Source organism: Anomaloglossus baeobatrachus, chromosome 1 (assembly GCF_048569485.1).
Source record: "Anomaloglossus baeobatrachus isolate aAnoBae1 chromosome 1, aAnoBae1.hap1, whole genome shotgun sequence".
Taxonomy (NCBI): domain Eukaryota; kingdom Metazoa; phylum Chordata; class Amphibia; order Anura; family Aromobatidae; genus Anomaloglossus; species Anomaloglossus baeobatrachus.
Window position 1 is genome coordinate 347,095,183 of NC_134353.1, and position 27,789 is coordinate 347,122,971.

The 27,789-nt window shown below is 46.6% G+C and overlaps 1 protein-coding gene across 6 annotated transcripts in view; it reads left to right on the forward strand.

The window, feature by feature from the left end:
- The window catches only part of HNRNPD (heterogeneous nuclear ribonucleoprotein D), a 56,024-nt gene extending 28,733 nt beyond the window's left edge, over positions 1-27,291 (forward strand). For 2 of the 6 annotated variants that reach the window (XM_075352416.1, XM_075352418.1), the window contains 6 exons: positions 2,974-3,135; positions 19,568-19,699; positions 20,630-20,729; positions 20,818-20,961; positions 24,806-24,903; positions 26,956-27,291. In XM_075352416.1, coding sequence (XP_075208531.1) covers positions 2,974-3,135; positions 19,568-19,699; positions 20,630-20,729; positions 20,818-20,961; positions 24,806-24,873 — 606 coding nt within the window. In that variant the 3' untranslated portion in view covers positions 24,874-24,903; positions 26,956-27,291. Of the gene's footprint in view, positions 1-2,973; positions 3,136-19,567; positions 19,700-20,629; positions 20,730-20,817; positions 20,962-24,805; positions 24,904-25,263; positions 25,371-26,955 lie in introns of all 6 variants that reach the window. The other 4 variants (XR_012754622.1, XR_012754620.1, XR_012754621.1 and 1 more) reach the window with 4 other exon arrangements.
- Positions 27,292-27,789: the final 498 nt, after the last annotated feature.

Genomic DNA, 27,789 nt, shown 5'->3' on the forward strand with positions numbered 1-27,789 from the left:
TTAGACCAATTTATAAGTTTCCTCCTTCCTGCTTTTGCACCAAAACTGAGGAGCCCGTGATGCACGGGGGGGTGTATAGGCAGAGGGGAGGGGTTACACTTTTTAAAGTGTAATACTTTGTGTGGCCTCCGGAGGCAGAAGCTATACACCCCAATTGTCTGGGTCTCCCAATAGGAGCTAGAAGAAAAGGAATTTACGGTAAGTAAACAAAATTCCCTTCTTTCCTTGTTCTTGGGTTTAGTTGCTTATTAAAAATCCTACTCCCTCTGAGCCCATGTTATCATTTATGACGTAGTGGAATACTTGGATCATACCCCCTTTTCACTTCTTTCCAGGCTATGCAAATAAGTCATGATTAGGACAGTTCACCATTGTTGGATCATGTTTGGACCCCTTCTATTTTCTCAATGACTTTTTGTTGGTGAGGTTTCAGAGCTGAACACCAGTTCTCAGATATAATCAACAGGAGAGAATTTATGACCTCCATTTATACTCCTGGAGATCACATCTCTAGCGTTAAACACTTAAGGCTGCTTTACACACAACAACATCGCTAACGAGATGTCGTTGGGGTCACGGAATTCGTGATGCACATCCGGCCTCGTTAGCGGCATCGTTACATGTGAAACGCTCGAACGACCGTTAACGATCAAAATTACTTACTTGATCGTTGACGCGTCGTTCCATTCCCGATTATCGTTGCAGGACGCAGGTTGTTCGTCGTTCCAGCGGCAGCACACATCGCTACGTGTGACACCGCAGGAACGAGGAACAACACCGTACCTGCGGCCGCCCGCAACGAGGAAGGAAGGGGTGGGCGGGATGTTCGTCCCGCTCAGCTCCACCCCTCCGCTTCTATTGGGCGGCTGCTTAGTGACGCTGCACGAACCGCCTCCTTAGAAAGGAGGCGGTTCGCCGGCCACAGCGACATTGCTAGGCAGGTAAGTACGTGTGACGGGTATAAGCGATGTTGTGCGCCACGGGCAGCGATTTGCCCGTGACGCACAACCGACGGGGGCGGGTACGCTCGCTAGCGATATCGCTGCGTGTAAAGTGCCCTTTAGGTGGTTTGCATATTACTCTGCCGTTTCTAAAACGTCCTCGTGTAGTAAACAGCTGCAAGAGATCTTGCACGAGCAGACACAGCCGAACGTCCCATAGAGAAGGCAGAGTTGGTTTATTACCGGCTCTGTCTGATAGATATATTTATTATTATCAATATTGTTGTTGTAGTATTATTATTGCGCCATTTATTAAATGGCGCTTTACAAGTGAAAGAGGATATATAATATATATCATTTTTTGCAATTTCACCGCACTTGACTTTTTCCCCCCATTTTCCAGTAAATAAATGGCTTTCAAAAGTACAACTCATTCCACAAATATCAAGCCCTTATACAGCTTTGACACTAAATTAAATAAGTCATGGCCACTGGAAGAAGGAAGAAAAAAAATGTAAAATCTATCACCAGTGGTGAAGGGGTTATTTCAGGGGGGGTGGGAGGGATATTTCGAAAGACAGATATCTATTTTATTTTTTTATTTTTTTGTACTTTGTCCCGTTATATTAAAGGTCCAGAATCTTCTGATACCACCCTATTACTGTTATAGCAAAGCTCACAGTCTCCTTTGAAATCCAGCCACAGGGGCTCCATGATGACAGGCCCGCAGCTATTCAGCAGACTGTCATAACAACCCATCAGCCCCAAAGCTGGCGTGCTGTTAATGCCACTGGCAGAGATTGACAGTGGAAATTAACAGTCACGTGTTGATCTCTGCTCCACCAATAGCTGTAAGACGCATCCATTATGTGCTGGGTATGGGGCGGGCTGACCCCGTAGTCTTTATACACCTTCTGCCAACATAGACTAAACATGCACCGTGGGTGTCGGTAAGGTGTTAAAGGCTTAAACAGCACAGCGTAGTAGGATAGTACATTTGTGTTATTACTGACATATCAATATGTCCTTCCTTTCTTGTTGAATTTGGTTGAGAAGTTACATTTCTGACTACAGTGATTCAGTATGATTTTGCGACCATGTTATTAAAATCTAGACTGCAGTATACATTACAGGCTACAGTATACATTACAGGCTGCAGTACTGTCATGATCCAGGACCGATATTCCCCACTCCAGAGTTTCCCAAACCCAGCCTGGTCATGTCAGGGGTTAACTCCCATCAGCCTTGTTCTGGTTTCAGGAGACATTATATCTGGTCGCTGCACCAGCATTCCAGTGCTGGTTATAGTTTTGCTCTGCAGCCTGTGACTAGCTCTGGTGAGATTTCCTGTTTGATCTGACTCCTTGTTACCGTGCCCTGACCAGACCCTCCCCCGTTCATCCACCTGTTCCAGTCTTTGACTTCCCGCTCCTGTCAGTTGTTTACCCATCCTGGTTCATCCTCCTCCCCATGTTTGTGTCTCCTCACCCTCTGGTCTTGTCTTCTGTTCCCTGTGACCTTTTGTGTTTCCTTCTGCATACCTGATCTCCCGATATCTGACCTCAGTTCTGTTGTCTGACCAGATATTGATCCTCATCTGCAGTGACTTGACTTTCCTGGCTAGACCCTGACTGTTTGACTACTCTATTGCCCCCTGGTGGTTCGCCTGTGAACTCCCTGTTGAAGTTACTCTGCTGTACTTCAGCCTCCTTTCTGTTAGTGTTTCTAAGACTCTCCTTCATTACTCTGCTGCCACCTAGTGGGTAATACGCTGTACTACATCTCGCCAGCCCTTTGTACAGTGTGACAAGTACACATTACAGGCTCTGGGAGGTCCTGCATAGAACAATGTACCGTAACCTTCTCTTGATAGAGGATCCCAAAGTCATGTTGCTTGTTTCTAAAATGGCAGTCCTGCCCCACACATCTCTGGATATGTCTTGCTAGAAGGAAAGGCAAGGACACATCTGTAGGTGCCTGTTGCTAGAAATACCACATAACCATATTTTCCATCAATTGTTTGTTCTTGCAGGTGATGGAGCAGAAAGAGCACAAACTTAATGGTAAAGTCATTGATCCAAAAAGGGCGAAAGCCATGAAGACAAAAGAACCAGTAAAGAAAATATTTGTGGGTGGCCTGTCCCCAGACACACCAGAAGAAAAGATAAGGGAGTACTTTGGAACATTTGGTGAGGTAATTGTCCTTTTTTTATTGTAGATCGTATCCGCTTCAGGTCACATGAAAATATAATTTGATATATTTCATAGTCATTAGAATACAGGTAATTTCTTCCAATAGTTATAAAAGGAAATTTCACTTGGACAAGAGGATTAGTCTCCAGATTGACAATATAAACTGCATAAATTAGTAAATGGACCTGATGAGGCTTTCTACTTTTAATACTTTTTCAAAGTTTAACTGAATCTCCAATACCTTGCCTGAGTGACCGTTCCTCAGTGTCCCTCCTATGCTGCGGTGATCTCCCACTGCTCAGTACAAGCTGCTGGGTGGGTGGGTGGAGATTATCAGAATAGCTGTATAATCCTTTATGAAGGGATAGCGAAGTATCAGGTCTAAGATCTATTGAAATAGCAAAAATTCAACACCAATAGGTATCAGAATAGAACTCTTACATGTATGATTTTTTGTGAATGTAGCAACATGTGACATTGGGTTGTATAACACTGCACTATTTTATCTAATTATGGCTTATTGATAGAGATCCTATTGAATATACTATATCCATTAGCTACTATCTATTGGATACTGTAATTCACACTGTATATGCCTATCAAGGTGTCTCACTGTCTGTTAGTTTACAGTGTGCAGTTTTATAGCTAGGCAGATATCCATTTATGCCTAATATCAATATTGCTGGTTAACAACAACAACTCTGGGGTGATTTATATATAAACCTTTCATAATATTGTAGGTCACATATATCCATTATCTCCCCAGCTAATGATATTGGATGGGATATTTATATATAATATAAAAAAAATAAATAAATAAATAAATATGGCACTTCACCCTCTTGTTCACCTGTGTTATATCATATGGGTGAATATAATATTCACCCGCTTGATTGAAAGTGATGGCGCTACAATCTATTAATCCTTGATTGGCCTCATCATTTTCGGGTTTTAAATTGGTGTGTGGATCACTGTTTGCACTTATTTATTTTATTTTATATAACCCAATTAAAAGTTAAGTTTTAAATGTCACATGTTGCTACATTCACAGGTCTAAGATCTATTTAATGTATTCCGTTTGTATTGCGAAATCTGGTGACAGATCCGGTCTAACTACAGTTTTTATTGTTTTTTTTTATGTTGACTGGACATTGTTCACACTACGAGATAAAAATCTGTCCATGTCACACTAGGGATGAATTACTATTGCCAAATTTATCATAGCCGCACACAGTTTGGTAGATTCCTTGCATTTTTGGCACACCATGTTTTATTTAAAAAAAAAAAAAAAATACAATACAATTCCTACTATTGGCCTCAGTGGTCAAAGCGGGCCAGGTCATCATCTCATGGGAGTAAGTAGCGACAGAAACCCGAGAGCGAAGCCTTGTCAATTGCTCATTATGGAATTGAGAATTTGGTGAAAATGGAATGTCTTTAACCTTTTCTTGACATTTGATGTCAGTTTACGTCTTAGTTGGAAAGGGGCTCCTGCAAATTGACATAAATGTACATCATGGCAATCGCATGGGCACAGGACCTATGCACGCTCAATCTCCACTGGGAGCTTGGTGTAAGTTATAGCCGAGCTCTGCCTGTCACAGCCAGGGAAGGTCCCCTTGCCACCCTTGGCTGTTTAACCCCCTAAATGTCACAAGCCTTAGCAATCGCAGCATTTGAGGCTGGGACATGGAGTGAGCTCTCTCCCACCCAATCACCTGAGGCTAATAGCAGAGGTCAGGATGACAACTTCCGGGTCAGCCAGCTGTGACAAGTTTGTTAGACAATGCCAAGAGCATACACTGAGAGAAGCCTTTTAGACTATCACTGTCAGGTATAATGTATTGCAATGTAAGTGCATCAGCAATCAGAGTAATAAAAATTAATGTCCCATATAGGAACTAAGTAAAGAAAAAAAAAATTAAATTGAAAAAATATTTAAAAACAAATCAGAAAATAAAGAGCAAAAAAAGTAAAATATACCAATAAATGCTTATATTTATATAAAAATATACAATAAAAGTACACACATTTGATATCGCTGCATCCAGAATGACCCGTTCAATAAAATGATCACAATATTTAACCCTTTGAGTGGATAAACAAAAAAAAATATGAATGTAGGCAGGAAAATTTAAAAAAAACAAACTAACATTCAATATTCAGTGATGCAAAACCCCCTTTATTTGGTAAAAAAAAACCAAACTTTTTTAGCGTTGTGGTACCCAAACCTAAAAAAAAAACCTACATAAATCTGGTATTGCTGTAAGCATACTGACCCAAGGAATAAAGTCACTGTACCACTTAATGCCAGGTGAAAAATAGTAGTAAAGCCAATTGTTGATTTTGTATATTCTGCAGTAAGGATCAGCTCACATTTATCCTGTGCACTAAGCTGAGCGCTTACATTGGGGATTACGTGTAAATCTCAGAAAAACGTGACTCAGATAAAAATCCAAACAGAAATTTCATTGTTTTGAGGCAGTTCGAGTCACTTTGGACTCCCGACTGTCCTGTGGTCTGGCGGTGTCCATCTTTGTAGGCGTGCACAAAACTTTGGTTAACAGTTTTGTGTACCATTTGAAAAGAGGCCAAACTGAGTCTGGAGTAACTCTGCTGCATCATAAGTGAATGGATCCATGGGAGGTTTCACCTGATTCACGTATTTTGGAGAACTAAATGGAAACCCTAATGTAAGTGCTCAGCATAGAGCACAGGATAAATGTGAACTGATCCAAAATGTTTTGTACCCAAATTGCCACAAAATAGCATTCAACTCAACCTACAAAAATACAAGTGCCCTCTGAGGTCTGTCATCTGCTAAAGGAAGCTGTCAGTAAGGTTTTGCTAACTCATCTGAGAGCAGCATGATGTAGGCATAGAGACTCTGAATCCATTGATGTATCACTTTAATTTATTGGCTGCAGTTGTTCTGGCACAATCTGAGCTTATAGGTTTACAAAAGCAGCAGAGCTGGGAAAGCTGCCACCGTCCACATCGGGCTCTCTATACAGATTGTACATTGATAGTGAGGTGTCAATCAGAGGAGGGGAAATTGTAGTCCAGCAATGATGACCACCAGGTGAAAAAAGCCAATGGGATCTGAGGCAAAATTGGCTCCATACCCGCAGATGAACTCCCAGAGGGATGTAATTTCCAAAATATGCTCACTTGAGGCAGTTTCTGCTGTTTTGGCCCTTGTGGGCTCTGCAAACGGAGTCTGCAAACTATTCTAGGAAAATCTGTTCTCCAAAATTAAAATGGCGCTCCTTCCCTCCTATATTATGGAGCCTTTTTTATCTATTCCCCTTGTGAAAATTAGAAATCTAGGGTTGAAACAACATTTTAGTGGTAAAAATGTTATTTTTTCTTTACCACCTAATAGTTTTAAAATGTTGTGACATAACTGTGGTGTCAGTATGCTCACTGCACCCCTAGTTAAATTCATTAAGGGGTGCAGTTTGTAAAATGAGTCACTTGTGGGGGTCTTGCATATCTGGCATGTCAGGGGCTCTGCCAGTGTTACATGGCACCCGCAAACCATTCCATTTAGATCTGAACTCAAATTTGGCACCCCTTCCCTTCTTCACTTTCTACTGGGCCTCAAAAGTAGTTTTTGACCACATATGGAGTATTGACGTACTGAGGAGAAATTGTATCATCCATTTTCTCCTATTATCCTTTTTTAAAATAAAAACTTTGGGGCCAAAGCAACATTTTAGTGGAAAAAAAAATGTTAATTGTTTTATATTAACAGCCCAATGCTATACAATTCCATGAATTACCTGAGGGTTAAAATTGTTCACTACCACTACACCCCTAGACGTACTCCTTAAAACATTTAGTTTACAAAACTGGGTCAAATAGGTTCCCTTTAACACCTTCACCCCAAGCCTGTCACCAGGTTTTTGTTACCCCTTCAGAGAGCAGCATGATGTAGGGGCAGAGATCCTGACTCCAGTGATAAGTTACTTACTGCTTGCAGTAGATTTGATGAAATCCGTTTTATCTGACGCCAATTAACTGGTATTCTGAATGCTGAGCTGCGTATAACCCTGCCGACACCACTAATGAGAATTTCTTTGTCGCTCCATTGGGAGACCCAGACAATTGGGTGTATAGCTTCTGCCTCCGGAGGCCACACAAAGTATTACACTTTAAAAAGTGTAACCCATCCCCTCTGCCTATACACCCTCCCGTGCATCACGGGCCCATCAGTTTTATGCTTTGTGTTGAAGGAGGCACACATTCACGCAAGCTCCACATTTTAGTCAGCAGCAGCTGCTGATTGTATCGGATGGAAGACAAGAGGGCCCCCACGAGGCCCCCGGCATGCTCCCTTCTCACCCCACTAAGTCGGCGGTGCTGTCAAGGTTGAGGTACCCATTGCGGGTACAAAGGCTGGAGCCACATGCCGTTTTCCTTCCCCATCCCTTAGAGGCTCTGGGAGAAGTGGAATCCTAACCGGTCACCTTTCACTAGGACCGGGCTCCCTCCGCAGCCCCTGGGGGAATCTGACGGACAGGAGACTGGGTATCATCAGGGACAGGCCCTGCATCTAAAAGGTACTCTGTGTCCCCTTGGGGACGGCGCATGGAGCGCCTGTGTTACAGACGCTGCAGCGGCTGCTGTTTTTCTGTGACGACCGGGACTACCGCGCCTGTTCGTCGGCCGCGTTATTAAATTTAGTCCCCGGCTTCTGCGGCCTAGTACCATAACTCCCGCCCCCGGGCCTGCCAGTCAGGGGTAAGGGCGGGACGGTCGACTGGACGTCGGCAGTGAGGGCTGGAGCATACTTAGGTGTTCTCCTCCCCCCTCACTGAGCACTGTGGGGCACCAGATTCCCGCACTTTATTAGTCACCGCCCACGGCTCCCTCCTCCCCTGAGAACTCTGGCAGCCATTGTTACAATCACTTCTGCCGGTGGAGGATTTCAGAACGAGCTCCACAGCTCTGGGAGGCCCAGGCGGGGAATCTGGTGGACACACAACCGCTTTGGGCGGTCGGTAAGCCCCCTAGGGTGCCGAAGTGTGTGTGTATGTATGTATGTATGTATGTGTGTATGTATGTATGTATGTATGTATGTGTGTGTGTATATATATATATATATATATATATATATATATATATATATATATATATATATATATATATATATATATATATATATATATATATATATATATATATATATATATATATATATATATATATTATTGTATACATTTTCTCTGTTCGGCCGCATTATTTTGCTTTTGGCTATACCCTCACTGATCACTCTCAGAGGAGACAACAGCATGTCGTCCGCAAAGAGCAAGGGTTATTTTGCAACCTGTACCTCTTGTGCGGCTATGTTACCTGCAGGTTCCACCTACACTCACTGTGTGCAATGCTCGGCCCCTGTGGCACTCACTCAGCCGGAGCCTTGGGCACTGGTGGGACCCTCGGCTCAGGTAGAACCGCCGGCTTCCACTGTCCAGGTGGCAGGGACAGAGTTTGCAGTTTTGGCTGAGAAACTCTCTGAGTCGCTTTCACAGTCCATGGCTCAGTCTATGGACAAATGGTCTGCTAAGATACTAGAAGCCTTGCAGTCCAGATCGGTAACACAGGCCCAGGGCACTGTGAGTTCATCGCCCCCAGGCCCCCCTCGGTCGGCGCAGCAAAGTGCTCCTGGGGTGACACCTAGGTCCCACGGTGAGGACTCCGACACAGACCGCAGTCCCAGACCGGCTAAGCGGGCTCGCTGGGAACCTTCCCCGACTTCATCACGCTGTTCGGGGTCTCAGCATGAGGACTCTCTGGAGGATGAAGCGGAGGTCGCAGCTCAGGGCTCTGATCCTGACGTTGCTCTCAATCTAGATACACCTGAAGGGGAGGCCATAGTAAATGACCTTTTATAGCGTCCATCAACCAGGTGCTAGATCTTTCTCCCCCAACTCCACCTATAGAGAAGTCGACTTCGCAGCAGGAGAAGCACCAGTTTAGGTTTCCCAAACGTACACGGAGTGCGTTTTTCGATCACTCTAACTTCAGAGATGCTGTCCAGAAGCACAGAGCATTTCCGGACAAGCGCTTTACTAAGCGCCTTAATGACACACGTTACCCCTTCCCCCCTGACGTAGTTAAGGGTTGGGCTCAGTGTCCCAAGGTGGATCCTCCAATCTCTAGACTGGCGGCTAGATCCGTAGTATCAGTGGCAGATGGTTCATCGCTCAAGGATGCCACTGACAGGCAAATAGAGCTCCTGATGAAATCCATCTATGAAGCCATAGGCGCGTCTTTTGCTCCGGCCTTTGCAGCCGTGTGGGCACTCCAAGCTATCTCAGCTTGTCTGTCTGAGATTAATGCGGTCACACGTACCTCTGCTCCGCAAGTTGTGTCTTTGACTTCTCAGGCGTCGGCCTTTTCGTCCTACGCCATGAACGCCGTCCTGGACTCTGCGAGCCGTACAGCGGTAGCATCCGCCAATTCGGTGGCAGTCCGCAGGGCCATGTGGCTACGCGAATGGAAGGCAGACTCTGCTTCCAAGAAGTTCTTAACCGGTTTGCCATTTTCTGGCGACCGTTTGTTTGGCGAGCAATTGGACGAAATTATTAAACAATCCAAGGGAAAGGACTCGTCCTTACCCCAGTCCAAACCAAACAGACCTCAGCGACGAAAAATACAACCAAGGTTTCGGTCCTTTCGGCCCTCAGCCAGGTCCCATTCCTCCACGTCCAACAGGTCAGAGAAGGGCCAGAGGAACTCTTCTGCATGGCGGTCTAAGTCACGTCCTACAAAGACCGCCGGAGGAACCGCCTCCAAGGCGGCCTCCTCATGACTTTCGGCCTCCCCAAACCGCATCCTCGGTCGGTGGCTGGCTCTCCCGCTTTTGCGACGCCTGGTGGCCACATGTCCAAGACCGATGGGTGAGAGACATTCTGTCTCACGGTTACAGGATAGAGCTCAGTTCTCGTCCTCCGACTCGTTTCTTCAGAACATCTCCGCCCCCCCGAGCGAGCCGATGCACTTTTCTTCGGCGCTCCATTGGGAGACCCAGACGATTGGGTGTATAGCTACTGCCTCCGGAGGCCACACAAAGCATTACACTAAAAAGTGTAAGGCCCCTCCCCTTCTGGCTATACACCCCCAGTGGGATCACTGGCTCACCAGTTTTCAAGCTTTGTGCGAAGGAGGCACACATCCATGCAATAGCTCCACTGTTTAGTCAGCAGTAGCTGCTGACTATATCGGATGGAAGAAAAGTGGGCCCATATGGGGACCCCAGCATGCTCCCTTCTCACCCCACTTGTGGTTTGTAAGGTTGAGGTACCTATTGCTGGTACGGAGGCTGGAGCCCACATGCTGTTTTTCCTTCCCCATCCCCCTGAGGGGCTCTGAGGAAGTGGGATCTTACCGGCCCCAAAGCCCTGAGGCCGGGCTCCATCCACAGACCCATTGAACCTGCTGGATACGGAGCTGGGTACCGTTCAGGGACATGGCCCTGCACCATTCAGGTACTCTGTGTCCCCGTACACACAGGCACAGCACACTCCAGACTTGCTGGGAGTGCTAGTGCGCCGGGGACAGTAAAGGGTTACAGTCACTGCAGCCTAGCTGAGTGACTTTATGTATTGGGAACTACCGCGCCGGACGCTCCGGGAGCGGCGGCGCGGCTGGGACTTGTAGTGCGCCGGGGACTTAGCGCCGACCGCGCTTTTACGGCGGCGGCGCTTATAAATCCAGTCCCCGGCTTTTGCGGCCTAGCTCCGCTTCGTTCCCGCCCCCACCCTGTCAATCGGCAGCGCCGAGGGCTGGAGCCTTATTTACATGCTCCAGCCCTCTCACTGGACACTGTGGGACGCCGGTTTCCTGCTCTGACTTGGGGCACGCCCACGGCCCGCCCCTACTCACACGAGCTGGAGAAGGACGCCGGCAGCCATTACTGCAGGCCGAGCTGAGAGAACGGACTCTGGGCAACCAGGCACAGGACTGGGGCGACCACACACCCGCTTATAGGCGGGCGGTAAGCGGCACCTGAAGTGCTGACCGCACTAAATACCGCAGTTGTCCATTTGTATTTTATGCTTACACTGCATAGGTCGCTATTTTTGGCTATATGCCCTCTTAGATGGCGACGCATCAGCAGCAGGAAAGCAGGGGTGCTAAGGCACAGGCTTTCTATGCTGCTTGTATCTGAGGCACAAAAAAGCCTCAGAGCAGGTTTTTTTTTTTTCAGTGCTGCAGTGTTAATTTGTACTTATGCTTGTATGCTATACATTGCACGGTATGATCGCTATTCTAGGCTATATTCCCCTAGATGGCTAGTCTACAGCAGCAGAAAAGCAGGAGTGCCATGGCACAGGCTTTCTATGCTGCTTGTATTGCATGTGCGGCAGTGTTCATTTGTACTTTATGCTTGTATGCTATACATTGCACTGTACGGTCGCCATTCTTGGCTCTATACTCCTAGATGGCTAGTCGGCAGCAGCATATAAGCAACACAGGCTTTCGATGCTGTTTTTACTGCATGTGATACTGTTCCACGGCACTGACCCCCATTGTGTGCAATGCTCCCCTGTAGCACTTGGTCAGCCGGGGTCTCTACTAGACGTGGCCAAAGGAACCACCTGTCAACCCTGTCCAAGGACAGGGACGGAGTTGCAGTTTCGGCTGATATATTGTCATGGGATAGAGACTTGCAGTCCAGACAGGCCATGCGCAATCTGGTTCATTGGTCCCTGGCCACCCTCATTTGGAATAAAATCGGTGCTCCGGGGGGGTCCCAGGAGGACTCTCTGTATGACGAGGCAGACGTAGCTCATCAGGACTTTGATCCTGACACCGCTCTCAATCCGGATACACCGGATGGTGACGCCATAGGGAATGATCCTATAGCGTCCATCAATGGAATGTTGGATCTTTCTCCCTCAGCTCCCCCAGCGAAGAGTCAGCCTCACAGCAGGAGAAGTCCCATTTCAGTAGCTCAAACGTATATTGAGTATTTTTCTGGCCACGCTGACTTCAGAGAAGCAGTCCAGGAACACCACGCTTACCAGATAAGCGTTTTCTCCAAACGTATTAAGGATACACGTTATCCCTTTCCCTCTGACGTGGTCAAGCGCTGGACCCAGGGTCCAAAGGTGGATTCTCCAATCTCCAGGCTTCCGGCTAGAGCCATAGTTGCAGTGGAGATGGGACTTCACTTAAAGATGCCATTGACAGACAGATGGACTCTGGTTGAATTCTGTCTATGAGGCTATCGGCGTGTCGGTTGCTCCGGCATTCACAGCCGTATGGGCACCCTAAGCTTTTCAGCTGTTCTTGCGCAGCTGGTCTTGAGCACATGTACGTCTGTGTCGCAGGGGCGTCCGTAACCTCGCAATGTCTGCATTGCGACTTACCCTATTAATGCTGTCCTGGAAGGATAGTCGAGGTTTCGGTCCTTCCCAAGCTCGGGCAGGTCCCAATTGTCCTCGTCCAAAAGGGCAAAAAAGCCTCAGAGGGGCTCAGATTCCGGCCGGGCTCAATCACGCCCAAGGAAGCCAGCTGGAGGAACCGCTACCAAGGCGGTCTCCTCATGACTCTCAGCTCTCTCTCTCTCCGCATCCGCGGTTGATGGCAGACTCTCCCGCCTTTGGCGACATTTAGCTGCCACAGGTCACAGACCGGTGGGTGAGGGACATTGTGCTCACGTGCACAGGACAGAGTTCTGTTCTCGTCCTCCGATCGATTCTTCAAAACCTCCCCACCGAGCCGATGCTCTTCTGCAGGCAGGAGGAGGGTAATCCCTGTTCCTCTTCAGGAACAAGACACGGTTTTACTCCAATCTAGTTGTGGTGCCAAAAAAGGATGGCTTTTTCCTTTCCGTTCTAGACCTAAACCTGCTCAACAAGCACGTGGAGGCCAGGCGGTTCCGGATGAGACCCTCCGCTCCGTCATTGCCTCAATGTCTCAAGGAAATTTCCTAGAATCAATAGACATCAGGATGCGTATCTCCACGTGCCGATTGCTCCAGAGCACCAGCGTTTGCTGCGTTTCGTTATTGAAGACGAGCATCTTCAGTTCGTAGCCCTGCCCTTCGGTCTGGCGACAGCCCCACGGGTTTTCACCAAGGTCATGGCGGCAGTGGTAGCAGTCTTGCACTCTCAGGGACACTCGGTGATCCCTTACTTGGAGGATCTACTTTTCAAGGCACCCTCTCTCGAGGCATGCCAACTCAGCCTGAATGTTACGCTGGAGACTCTCCAGACTTTCGGGTAGATCATCAATTTTGCAAAGTCAAATCTGTCACCGACGCAATCACTAACGTATCTTGGCATGGAGTTTCATACTCTATCAGCGATAGTGAAGCTTCCGCTGAACAAGCAGCGTTCACTACAGACAGGGGTGCAGTCTCTCCTTCAAGGCCAGTCGCACCCCTTAAGGCGCCTCATGCACTTCCTAGGGAAGATGGTGGCAGCCGTGGAGGCAGTTCCCTTTGCGCAGTTTCATCTGCGCCCACTTCAATGGGACATTCTCCGCCAATGGGACGGGAAGTCAACGTCCCTAGACAGGAAAGTCTCCCTTTCCCAGGCGGCCAAGGACTCTCTGCAATGGTGGCTTCTTCCCACCTCTTTGTCTCAGGGAAGATCCTTCCTACCCCCATCCTGGGCAGTGGTCACGACAGATGCGAGTCTGTCAGGGTGGGGAGCAGTTTTTTCTCCACCACAGGGCTCAGGGGACGTGGACTCAGCAGGAGTCCACCCTTCAGCTCAATGTTCTGGAAATCAGGGCAGTATATCTTGCCCTCCTAGCCTTTCAGCAGTGGCTGGAAGGAAGGTAGATCCGAGTCCAGTCGGACAACTCCACATCGGTGGCATACATCAACCACCAAGGAGGGACACGCAGTCGGCAAGCCTTCCAGGAAGTCCGGCGGATTCTGATGTGGGTGGAGGACAGAGCATCCACCATATCCGCAGTTCACATCCCGGGCGTAGAAAACTGGGAAGCAGACTTCCTCAGTCGCCAGGGCATGGACGCAGGGGAATGGTCCCTTCACCCGGACGTGTTTCAGGAAATCTGTCGCCGCTGGGGAGTGCCGGACGTCGATCTAATGGCGTCTCGGCACAACAACAAAGTTCCGGCCTTCATGGCGCGGTCTCGCGATCAAAGAGCTCTAGCGGCAGACGCCCTAGTACAAGATTGGTCGCAGTTCCGGCTCCCTTATGTGTTTCCACCTCTGGCACTCTTACCCAGAGTGCTACGCAAGCTCAGGTCCGATTGCAGCCGCGTCATACTCGTCGCCCCAGACTGGCCGAGGAGGGCGTGGTATCCGGATCTGTGGCATCTCACGGTCGGCAAACCGTGGGCACTACCAGACCGACCAGACTTACTGTCCCAAGGGCCGTTTTTTCCATCGGAATTCTGCGGCCCTGAACCTGACTGTGTGGCCATTGAATCCTGGATCCTAGCGTCTTCCGGATTATCCCAAGGGGTTGTGGCCACCATGAGGCAGGCTAGGAAGTCCACGTCTGCTAAGATCTACCATAGAACGTGGAAGATTTTCTTATCCTGGTGCTCTGCACAAGGAGTATCCCCCTGGCCATTCCAGTTACCTAATCTTCTTTCCTTCCTGCAAGCCGGGTTGGAAAAGGGCTTGTCGCTCGGCTCCCTTAAGGGACAAGTCTCAGCACTATCCGTGTTTGTTCAGAAGCGTCTAGCACGATTGTCTAAAGTGCGTACGTTCCTGCAGGGCGTGTGTCATATCGTCCCTCCGTACAGGCGGCCATTAGATCCATGGGCTCTAAACAGAGTACTAGTTGCTCTCCAGAAGCCGCCCTTCGAACCTCTGAAGGAGGTTTCCCTTTCACGACTATCACAGAAAGTGGCCTTTCTGGTAGCGATCACGTCTCTTCGGAGAGTGTCCGAGCTAGCAGCGCTGTCATCCAAAGCTCCCTTCCGGGTGTTCCACCAGGACAAGGTAGTGCTGCGCCCCATTCAGGAGTTTCTCCCTAGGGTGGTATCCTCTTTTCATCTTAATCAGGATATCTCCTTGCCTTCCTTTTATCCGTACCCAGTTCATCGGTATGAAAAGGATTTGCATTTGTTAGATCTGGTGAGAGCACTCAGAATCTACATTTCCCGCACGGCACCCATGCGCCGCTCGGATGCACTCTTTGTCCTTGTCGCTGGTAAGCGCAAAGGGTCGCAGGCTTCCAAAGCCACCCTGGCTCGATGGATCAGAGAACCAATTCTTGAAGCCTACCGTTCTGCTGGGCTTCCGGTTCCATCAGGGCTGAAGGCCCATTCTACCAGAGCCGTGGGGGCGTCCTGGGCATTGCGACACCAGGCTACGGCTCAACAGGTGTGCCAGGCAGCTACCTGGTCGAGTCTGCACACTTTCACCAAACATTATCAGGTGCATACCTATGCTTCGGCGGACGCCAGCCTAGGTAGAAGAGTCCTGCAGGCGGCAGTTGCCTCCCCGTAGGGGAGGGCTGTCTTCGCAGCTCTAACATGAGGTATTCTTTACCCACCCAGGGACAGCTTTTGGACGTCCCAATCGTCTGGGTCTCCCAATGGAGCGCCGAAGAAGAAGGGAATTTTGTTACTTACCGTAAATTCCTTTTCTTCTAGCTCCTATTGGGAGACCCAGCACCCGCCCTGTTGTCCTTCGGGATTTTTGGTTGTTTTTCGGGTACACATGTTGTTCATGTTGAACGGTTTTCAGTTCTCCGACGTTACTTCGGAGTGAATTTGTTTAAACCAGTTCTTGGCTTTCCTCCTTCTTGCTTTTGCACTAAAACTGGTGAGCCAGTGATCCCACTGGGGGTGTATAGCCAGAAGGGGAGGGGCCTTACACTTTTTAGTGTAATGCTTTGTGTGGCCTCCGGAGGCAGTAGCTATACACCCAATCGTCTGGGTCTCCCAATAGGAGCTAGAAGAAAAGGAATTTACGGTAAGTAACAAAATTCCCTTCTTTCAGGCGGTGAACACTCTGAAGGCAGAAGGAGTTGTGATCCCCGTTCCCCTTCAAGAACGTGGTCGCGGTTTTTACTCCAACTTGTTCGTGGTGCCAAAAAAGGACGGATCATTCCGTCCCGTTCTGGACCTCAAACTGCTCAACAGACACGTGAGAACCAGACGGTTCCGGATGGAATCTCTCCGCTCTGTCATCGCCTCGATGTCCCAAGGAGACTTCCTAGCATCAATCGACATCAGGGATGCTTATCTCCATGTGCCGATTGCACCAGAGCATCAACGCTTCCTGCGTTTCGCCATCGGGGACGAACACCTTCAGTTCGTGGCACTGCCTTTCGGCCTGGCGACAGCCCCACGGGTCTTCACCAAGGTCATGGCAGCAGTGGTGGCGGTCCTACACTCTCAGGGCCACTCGGTGATCCCTTACTTAGACGATCTTCTAGTCAAGGCACCCTCCTGGGTGGCATGTCAACACAGCCTGACCATTGCTCTGGAGACTCTCCAGAGGTTCGGGTGGATCATCAATTTCCCAAAGTCAAAATTGATACCGACCCAATCACTGACTTACCTCGGGATGGAGTTTCATACTCTCTCAGTGATAGTGAAGCTTCCGCTGGACAAACAGCGTTCACTGCAGACAGCGGTGCAATCTCTCCTTCGGGCCCAGTCACACCCCTTGAGGCGCCTCATGCACTTCCTAGGGAAGATGGTGGCAGCAATGGAGGCAGTTCCCTTTGCGCAGTTTCATCTGCGTCCACTTCAATGGGACATTCTCCGCAAATGGGACAGGAGGTCGACGTCCCTAGACATGAACGTCTCTTTCACTGGCAGCCAAAACCTCTCTTCAGTGGTGGCTTCTTCCCACTTCTTTGTCGAAGGGAAAATCCTTCCTGCCCCCATCCTGGGCTGTGGTCACGACGGACGCGAGTCTGTCAGGGTGGGGAGCGGTCTTCCTCCACCACAGGGCTCAGGGAACCTGGACTCCGACAGAGTCCTCCCTTCAGATCAACGTTCTGGAGATAAGGGCAGTGTATCTAGCCCTAAAAGCGTTCCAGCGGTGGCTGGAGGGCAGACAGATCCGCATACAGTCGGACAACGCCACGGCTGTCGCGTACATCAACCACCAGGGCGGCACACGCAGTCGTCAAGCCTTCCAAGAAATTCGGCGGATTCTGCTGTGGGCGGAAGCCACAGCCTCCACCATCTCCGCAGTTCACATCCCGGGCGTAGAAAACTGGGAAGCAGACTTTCTCAGTCGCCAGGGCATGGACGCAGGGGAATGGTCTCTTCACCCGGACGTGTTTTCAAGAGATCTGTTTTGCCGCTGGGGAACGCCGGACGTCGACCTCATGGCGTCTCGGCACAACAACAAAGTCCCGGCATTCATGGCACGGTCTCAAGATCACAGAGCTCTGGCGGCGGACGCATTAGTTCAGGATTGGTCGCAGTTTCGACTGCCTTATGTATTTCCTCCTCTGGCACTGCTGCCCAGAGTGTTACGCAAGATCAGGTCCGACTGCCGCCGCGCCATCCTCGTCGCTCCAGACTGGCCGAGGAGGTCGTGGTACCCGGATCTGTGGCACCTCACGGTGGGTCAACCGTGGGCACTCCCAGACCGTCCAGACTTGCTGTCTCAAGGGCCATTTTTCCATCTGAATTCTGCGGCCCTCAACCTGACTGTATGGCCATTGAGTCCTGGCTCCTAGCGTCCTCAGGGTTATCTCAAGATGTCATTGCCACCATGAGACAGGCCAGGAAACCAACATCCGCCAAGATCTATCACAGGGCTTGGAGGATCTTCTTATCCTGGTGCGCTGATCAGGGTTTTACCCCCTGGCCGTTTGCCTTACCCACTTTTCTTTCTTTCCATCAATCCGGAATGGACAAGGGTTTGTCTCTCGGCTCTCTCAAGGGACAAGTATCGGCGCTTTCCGTGTTTTTTCAAAAGCGTCTAGCCAGGCTTCCGCAGGTCCGCACGTTCCTGCAGGGAGTTTGCCACATAGTCCCACCTTACAAGCGTCCGCTGGAACCCTGGGATCTTAACAGGGTGCTAACGGCTCTTCAGAAACCACCTTTCGAGCCGATGCGAGATGTCTCTCTATCACGCCTTTCGCAGAAGGTGGCCTTCCTAGTGGCAGTCACATCCCTCCGGAGAGTGTCTGAGCTAGCAGCGCTGTCATGCAAAGCCCCCTTCCTGGTGTTTCACCAGGATAAGGTGGTTCTGCGTCCGGTCCCGGAATTTCTCCCTAAGGTGGTATCCCCTTTTCATCTCAATCAGGATATCTCTTTACCTTCTTTTTGCCCTCATCCAGTTCACCAATGTGAAAAGGATTTGCACTTGTTAGATCCGGTGAGAGCACTCCGGCTCTACATTTCTCGCACGGCGCCCCTGCGCCGTTCTGATGCGCTCTTTGTCCTTGTCGCTGGCCAGCGTAAGGGGTCGCAGGCTTCCAAGTCAACCTTGGCTCGGTGGATCAAGGAACCGATTCTTGAAGCCTACCGTTCTTCTAGGCTTCCGATTCCTTCAGGGCTGAAAGCCCATTCTACCAGAGCCGTAGGTGCATCCTGGGCATTGCGGCACCAGGCTACGGCTCAGCAGGTGTGTCAGGCGGCTACCTGGTCGAGTCTGCACACTTTCACGAAACACTATCAGGTGCATGCCTATGCTTCGGCAGATGCCAGCCTAGGTAGGCGAGTCCTTCAGGCGGCGGTTGCCCACCTGTAAGAGGGGGCCGTTTTCGGCTCTTTTTATCGGGGTATTCTTTTACCCACCCAGGGACTGCTTTTGGAAATCCCAATTGTCTGGGTCTCCCAATGGAGCGACAAAGAAGGGAATTTTGTTTACTTACCGTAAATTCCTTTTCTTCTAGCTCCTATTGGGAGACCCAGCACCCGCCCCTGTTCCCTTCGGGCTGTTGTTCTTTTGTGTACACATGTTGTTCATGTTGAATTGTTCTTTTGGTTCATGGTTTCAGTTCTCCGAACATCCTTCGGATTGAATTTACCTTAGACCAATTTATAAGTTTCCTCCTTCCTGCTTTGGCACCAAAACTGATGGGCCCGTGATGCACGGGAGGGTGTATAGGCAGAGGGGAGGGGTTACACTTTTTAAAGTGTAATACTTTGTGTGGCCTCCGGAGGCAGAAGCTATACACCCAATTGGCTGGGTCTCCCAATAGGAGCTAGAAGAAAAGGAATTTACGGTAAGTAAACAAAATTCCCTTTTCTGCCTATGCACAGTGTGCACAGAGACCTGTCAATGATGGTGTGAGTGTGAATATACAAAGCTCATGAATATGGATGGGTACATGGCAGCAGGTTTACTTATACTGAACTGATAATCTCCTGCTGATAAAACAGATTTTTAACAAAACTACAGCCACCTAGTGAGTGACGCCTCCCTTGAATCAGGGAGAGCCATTCACCTTCTTCCCATCTTGCCCTTGGATTGGGGTTAATGACAATTGTACCTGTTTCCACCTTTCTTTCAGGTTGAGTCGATTGAGCTTCCTATGGACAACAAGACAAACAAACGGCGCGGATTCTGCTTCATCACATTTACCGAAGAAGAACCCGTAAAAAAGATTATGGAAAAGAAGTACCACAATGTTGGCTTGAGTAAAGTAGGCCACTTTTTTATAATGCCAATTCTCACATTCTGCCAAGGCTCTCCTTACATTCAGTGGTGCAGATGGGAGCGGAGGAGGTTTGCAGGGCTCTGGTCTGGTGGCCAAGGACTACCTATGTGGCTGCTGAACAAGGGTCCTGCAAATCATTTTGCTTGGGTCTTAGTTGTCGGCACACCCCACTGCACTTGTGAGCTAGTTTATTCTTCACATGTAGAAATACTGATTGAGTTGTGCCATGTAAGAATTACGTTAAAGGGCACCTGTCACCAGATTTGGGGCCTATAAGCTGCGGCCTCCACCAGTGGGCTCTTATATACAGCATTCTAACATGCCGCTTTGTAGAACGTAAAGACTACTTTATAATACTCCCCTAAACTGTCGCTGCGGTGCCGGCGCCTCCTCTTTCAGCCATCTTTGTCGCCGCTTCTGTCGTCTTTCTGAAGCTGCGGTGCATGACGCGTCCTACGTCATCCACACTCGCCAGCATTCAGGTCCTGAGCAGGGCAGATCAAAGTATTGTGTGCGCCTGAGCGGGAGCGGCGAATGTGTATGATGTAGACGCGTCATGCGCCTAGGCTTCAGAAGGAGGAAGAAGATGGCCGAAAGAGGAGGCCCCGGCACCAGAGGACAAAGACGCCCATATGGCCAACCGCACGACCGTTAGGTGAGTATTATAAAGTGATTTTTACGTTCTACACAGCGGCCTGGGCTCTTATATACAGCGGCATGTTAGAATGCTGTATATAAGAGCCCGGTGGTGGTGGCCGCAGCTTATAGGCCCCAAATCCGCTGACAGGTTCCTTTTAATATATCACATTTTGTATTTATCCTTCCCAAGCAGGGCCCCTTTAGTAAGCCATTTACAAAAGTCGCCATTTTTATGTTCGTTCATGTAATTCTTGCGTTGTTTATTCCTTTCAATAGTGTGAAATAAAAGTAGCACTTTCCAAGGAACAGTACCAGCAGCAGCAGCAGTGGGGCACAAGGGGGGGAGGATCCTCTTCAAGATCCCGCGGACGAGGAGGTTAGTAGATCCCTCACAAGTCATTGATGGACACCATGCCACCTCATCTTCACTCTGGCCTTACTCATTTTGGCATTTTTATCCTTAGGCTCAAATCAAAGTTGGAGTCAGGGATACAGTAGTTACTGGAGTCCAAGCTACAGTAGTTATGGCTATAACAACCAGGGTTATGGAGGCTACGGCAACTATGACTACTCTGGGTATAACTACTATGGATATGGAGATTACAATAGTGAGTATCAGTCATTAAATGTGACCGTATTGTATTATGCAGGAGTATCGCAGCCTGGTCTGTCCCATCACATTAATGTTGTAACAGTAATTGGGCAGATATGGCCCATCAAGGTACATTATGCCACCATCCGTTATAAGAGATATCAGTGTAATGTGGTGGTATGCATGGTATGCATGCTCTGAGAAATGGAACTTTCACAACGGTGTTATAGTGGTTATTTTGGAGGGTTGCGGAAGGGCAAAGATGGCTGATTAGAGAACAAGCACCCTAGCCACAATAACACATACATTTCCTGACAGACTGTGATGCCATCTGTATTTGGAGCAGTAACCAGAGCATGTGTATATTAACTGCTGATGAGGCAGACGCTGCATGTGTGCCTATGCTATTCCATTCCAATTAAGTTACACTAACTCCGATCCACACCTATGAGACAAAAAGCCATCCGGAGCCACTCGCATCCGCATCGGGAGGTGACGTTACATCTCTGTAGGTGCAAGATTGCAGGTGTAGTGCACCCGACCTATACAGAAGAACTAGATTGTGCACGTCTACAGGTAGATATGTGAAGAAGAGACATTATCGGTGTCAACCACCTCCTGATGTGGAAGTGAGTGGTGCCAGACACCCCCTCTAAAGTATGCGGTGTGGAAATACCTGTAAAGGGTTGTCCACTACATTTACAACCCCTTCTCATTCCCCATGTTCCTTCCCAAAAAAATAATGCCTATACTTCCTTCCGGAGCGGCTCCCAGCAATGTCAGAACTCATGTATTGGTGTGAAACGTGAGCCCCGCGCCCAATCAGCACCGGCTTCCCTCTCCCCGCTTTGTCGGTCAAGTAATTATCAGGAAGCGAGCGCTGCGGCTGCCACTCACTTCCTGTTACTTTAAACATCCGAAGGCGGGAAGAAGGAAGCTGGTGCAGATTGGTCGTAGGGCTCGCGTGTCATACCAATCTCACATGGACCCCAGGAACACGAGTTCCAACATCACTCGAATCTCACCGGAGGGGAGTATAGGCTTTATATTTATGGGGGTGAACATGGGAAATGAGAAGGAGTTGTCCAAATAGTGGACAACCCCTTTGTCTTGAGAATAAAATGCCCCCTTTAGCCTGGTCATATGCACTCAATCTTTTCACTAATCTGAGAGCAGCATGATGTACGGGCAGGGACCCTGATTTCCAGTAATGTCACTTACTGGCCTGAATGCTGCAGTTTTGATAAAATCCCTGTTTTCTCTGCTGCAGACTTGCCAGTTCTCTGAAAGCTGAGCTCTGTATAACGTCACTCCAAAACACTACTGATGGGCCTTTTAGATTGTGAGCCAGTCCCACTGGTGACAATTATGATATCTGTAATGCTGCTGTGGAATTAATCTTAGAACGCATACCTGGAGCCTCGCAGGCCTGCTAGTTCACTTGTTTTCTATGGTAGATTTCTATGGTTGCGCGTTCTAGGGTTAATAGCGCAATATATGTGAAAATAAATTAACTTTGTCTACAGCACTGATTGGTAGCTTTTTGTGTACATTCAGCTGCTAATCAGTGGTGGGAGTGGGGTCACACAGAGCAGGAGGACTACTTGGCAGGAGACAACTAGTCCTGTAATGATAATCTCCTGCTGATAAGGCACTTTTTTAATTGAAACTTCAACAAACAGCCCCGTAAGTGATACAGCGCTAGTATGGATATGGAGGTTACAATAGTATCAGTCATTTAATGACTTATGACAGATGTAGTATTGGATTGTGACCTTGGGGATCTTGCCAATCCATAATGCAAGCCTAAGGCTGCTTTCACACATCCGGTTTGTGCTGAGCGGCACAATCCGACTCAAAAACATATGCAACGAATGCGGCGAAAAAAAAACGGATCCGTTGCATAAGTTTTTTTTCCATGCGGCCTGTCCGGTTACTGACGGATGCGGCTTCATACTGAGAATCAAGAGAAGAAAGAAGCGATCATACAGTCCAAAACACCAGAATGATTGAATTAATTTATTATTATTTTAGTAGATATAAATACAATTTGATCATAATCATTAATGCAGGTAATGGTAGCAACAACATGATATGCTTTTCGTGATTTTTGCTCAAGATAGGATTACATCATGAAAGCTATACATGATACATTAGAATAACACCTGTATCAACAGTGTCACGTGCCATAACAGGACAAGAAATTAGCGAATATTAAATAAATCAAACAGCCTCCCAAATCACATTTATTCACCAAGGGACAGGTACCGGATAAATCCTATAGAAAACACTGAAATTAGTATGCTAGGGTAAATCAGTCATTTCATGCATCAAAGTATGCCTGACTGCATACAATTAGTATTGGAGCATTTTTTATATATATATATATATATATATATATATATATATATATATATATATATATATATATAATTATATTATATTTAATATATTATATTTAATATATTATATTTAATATATTATATTTAATATATTATATTATATATATTATATTATATATATTATATTATATTATATTTAATATATTATATTATATTATATTTAATATATTATATTATATTATATTTAATATATTATATTATATTATATTTAATATATTATATTATATTATATTTAATATATTATATTATATTATATTTAATATATTATATTATATTATATTTAATATATTATATTATATTTAATATATTATATTATATTATATTATATTTAATATATTATATTATATTTTTAATATATTATATTATATTATATTTAATATATTATATTATATTATATTTAATATATTATATTATATTATATTTAATATATTATATTATATTTAATATATTATATTATATTATATTTAATATATTATATTATATTATATTTAATATATTATATTATATCTGATGCATCCAAGCACAGCAACCAAAGAGATTTAATTCAAGACGATATTAAAAGTGGATGCCTTAAAGATCTTCAATATAGCATAGATATGGGGATTAGATGACAAATCAGTATTACCGGCTAAGCCCACAAGGTGTCGCTAAAGACACGTGTCATTAAGTGCATCCAGATACACTTAGATACATGCAATTATCATGGAGCACAAACATTACGTTATATGACAAAATGACTGATGCATCCAACAACGTGGTTAGGGAGAATTTTGTTGCTTGATACTGAGAATGCGCAGTGCAAAAAAACGCATCCGGCGGTTGGATGCTGTTTTTGCCGCAGGACGCCGCATCCGGCGTCCATAGGCTTGAATTGTGAATTGCGCCGGATGCGGCGCGATGCGGTTTTTTCGCCGCACCAAAAAACTTACCAGGCACCATCCGACCGTCGCATGGGCTAAATATGCCGCATCCGGCAAAAACCAGACGCAACGCAAGGCCATGCGGCACAATACGGCGCTAATGCAAGTCTACGCGGGAAAAAACACAACCAGCGTAAAAAAAAAGGTTGCGTTTTTTTCTGCAGATCGTCGTATTGTGTCGCACGGCAAAAACCGGATGTGTGAAAGCAGCCTTAGCTATTGTAAATCCATACCCAGAATGGTATTTGTTGTATTCGTGTTTCCTGCCGGCTATTTTTTCCTTGTTGAAGCTATGTAATAGTGTGCTAAGCATTTTGTCCGTTTGTAAATGACGGTGGCTTGATTGCATGCCCGCGCATTCTACTAACGGGTGCGCACAACATTGCATGCATGACCCGGGCCCGATCCGTAATCCGCAGCTTTGACGGCAGACTAATGTGGCATTTTACCCTAGGCTTCCTTGCATGAGTACATTGTCGCTTTCTGAACCATTGCTTCTCTAGTCTTTGCTATCAAACAGATATTTTTCATTTTTTAGATCAGCAGAGTGGTTATGGGAAAACAGCCAGACGAGGTGGTCATCAAAATAGTTACAAACCCTACTAAATTATTCCCTTTCCAACGTGTCACACACAGGTACGTTGTGCTTCTCTGCTTGCACTTGTTCTCCCTTTGTTGTTGTTTTTCATTAAGCGTAATGGCAAGTTATACAGTATATACAACATATTATAGACTTATATATATCTATATTTATATTAACTATTAAGATACCGTAACTATTAATGGCTTTAAAACCTTACAGCACCCAGACGTGCTTACTTATAGCGTAATGTAGAGCCTTTGAAGATACAGAACACGTGCTGTAGAGCGCTTTTGTTTTTCTTTTTGCCCTATATATAACGAGTCAGTAAAGTTAACAGGTAACGTACTGCTAATGGGTACAAAATAAGGAATTGCCTACTAACTCTGACATTATACCTTGTTTGTACCCGCCAGCGGGGAATTCATTGCAGGCCCTGTGTCGCGCTGACTTCACGATTCTCACAGGCCCGCTCAATGCGGACAGGGTACGAGATGCTCACGCTCTCGAATGCTGCCGTTTGGTATGGTCTCTTCCAACATCCTGTATCAGCATTATAATATTAAACTGGATACTCCAAGCTATGCTTTCACTTATCCCCTTTATAGTAAAGAATCCTTTGCAGTATATCTTAATACGTTTTTTACAGGCCCCGTAATCATTAGAATTGGTGAACTTTACTGAATACTTTTTTAACTATTTATTCTTCTAAGGATACAGCTTAACTCTGGATTTTCATATTATATATATATATATATACACATATATTTTTTTCCCTCCATAGTATTAATCTATGTAAATGCTTGCTTTTCCCTTTTATAAACATAGCCGTAATTGCAGTAAGTTCCTGGGCTGAATTCCTGTTGTGTATCAATTTTTTTCAATCCACATTTATATACCGAAGACATTTGCTAAGATCCTTCTGGGAGCATGTGAATTTTACAGCTCTGTACTCTCTCATAATGCATCTCACATATGGCCATTTCAAGAAATAGATTTTGCCTTCCCTTATTTATCGCTTTGTCACCACTTTTTTGGCCTATAAGCTGCGGACACCACCACCGGGCTCTTATATACAGCATTCTAACATGCTGCATATAAGAGCCCAGGCCGCTGTGTAAAACATAAACTCTTTATAATTCTCACCTAACGGTCGCTCTGCTGTGGATGTGGCTCAGATGGGCATATTTATCCTCCAGTGCCGGCGCCTCCTCTTTTGGCCATCTTTGTTGTCTTTCTGTAGCTGTCCAACGTCATCCACACTATCCGGCATTGAGGTCCTGAGCAGCGCAGAAAAAAGTATTGTAGTGCGCATGCGCATGACCGGCGAGTGTGTATGACGTAGACACATATTGCACACAGACTTCAGAAAGAGGACGAAGATGGCCGAAAGAGGAGGCGCCGGCACCACCAGTGGGCTCTTATATACAGCATTTTAACATGGCGCTGTGTAGAATGTAAAAAAACACTTTATAATACGCACCTAAACGGTCGCTGCGGTGCCGGCGCCTTCTCTTTCAGCCATCTTTGTCGTCCTTCTTCTGAAGCCGGGGTGCATGACGCGTCCTACGTCATCCACACTACCCAGCATTGAGGTCCTGAGCAGGGCAGAAAAAAGTATTTTAGTGCGCATGCGCAGGAACGGTGAGTGTGTATGATGTAGATGCGTCATGCACACAGGCTTCAGAAGGAGGACGAAGATGGCCGAAAGAGGAGGCATCGGAGGACGAAGACTCCCATCTGAGCCACATCCACCACAGAGTGACTGTTGGGTAAGTATTATAAAGTCATTTTTACGTTCTACACAGCGGCCTGGGCTGTTATATACAGCATGTTAGAATGCTGTATACAAGAGCCCACTGGTGATGGCCACAGCTTATACGCCAAAAAAGTGGTGATAGGTTCCCTTTAAATACTAAACCTAATTGGTTCCCTTTTGAAAATAATTTGGTGCACAGAAGGATTTCAGAGCTCGTGGACCTCCTAGTTTTCTTGTCTATATTGATTAAGAAGATTTATATGGGTAATACGTACATATACGGGGGTATATATGTAACACTTATGAGGAATGCTAATGTAACTATATATTTTTTTCTTACTTTCCTTAGGTGGACAAGCAGTATTTTCTGGGTTGAAGATTTGAGGTGGCTCATTCTGCATGCATATAGCAGTGCAAATTATTTTTTCTCTCTTCTTCTTTTTTTTTTTTTTTGTGTTTTTACTTTTTATTAAATCCCTATAAAAGGGAAATAACATTTTTTTGTCCCCTCATTTCTAGAACTTCATTCTTATTTTTAGTATGGCTTTGCTTGTTAAATTGTGTTCTTTATTTCACCGGCATGGAAGACAAACTTGTGTTTTAATATCCTTGTATGCCTGCATCATGATGTAGCTATATCCAGTTTTCATTAAAATAAATCTTCCTCTAATTTTTTTATATAAAACGTGTGGCCTCCTATTTCTCGTGGATCTTTTACTGATGTCTATTAGATCTCTGAATGTCTCATTTCAGAAAACAAGAAATTTTGTAAGAGATTACTGTATTTTTTTTGTTTATAAGACGCCTCTGGTTATAATGCGCACCCCAAATTTAGATCTTACAATCCAGTGGTCTCTAAAGCGGGCTTTACACGCTACAACAAATCTAACGATGTGTCGGCGGGGTCACGTCGTAAGTGACGCACATCCGGCATAGTTAGTGTTGTTGTAGCATGTGACCGCTACGTGCGATTGTGATTGAGCGTAAAACCCTTCATCGCATGCACATCGTTCATTTCCTTAAAATTGCACGTCGGGTTGTTCAATGTTCCCGAGGTAGCACACATCGCAGTGTGTGACACCCTGGGAACGATGAACAGATCTTACCTGCGTCCTGCCGGCAATGCGGAAGGAAGGAGGTAGGCGGGATGTTTACGTCCCGCTTATCTCCGCCCCTCCGCTTC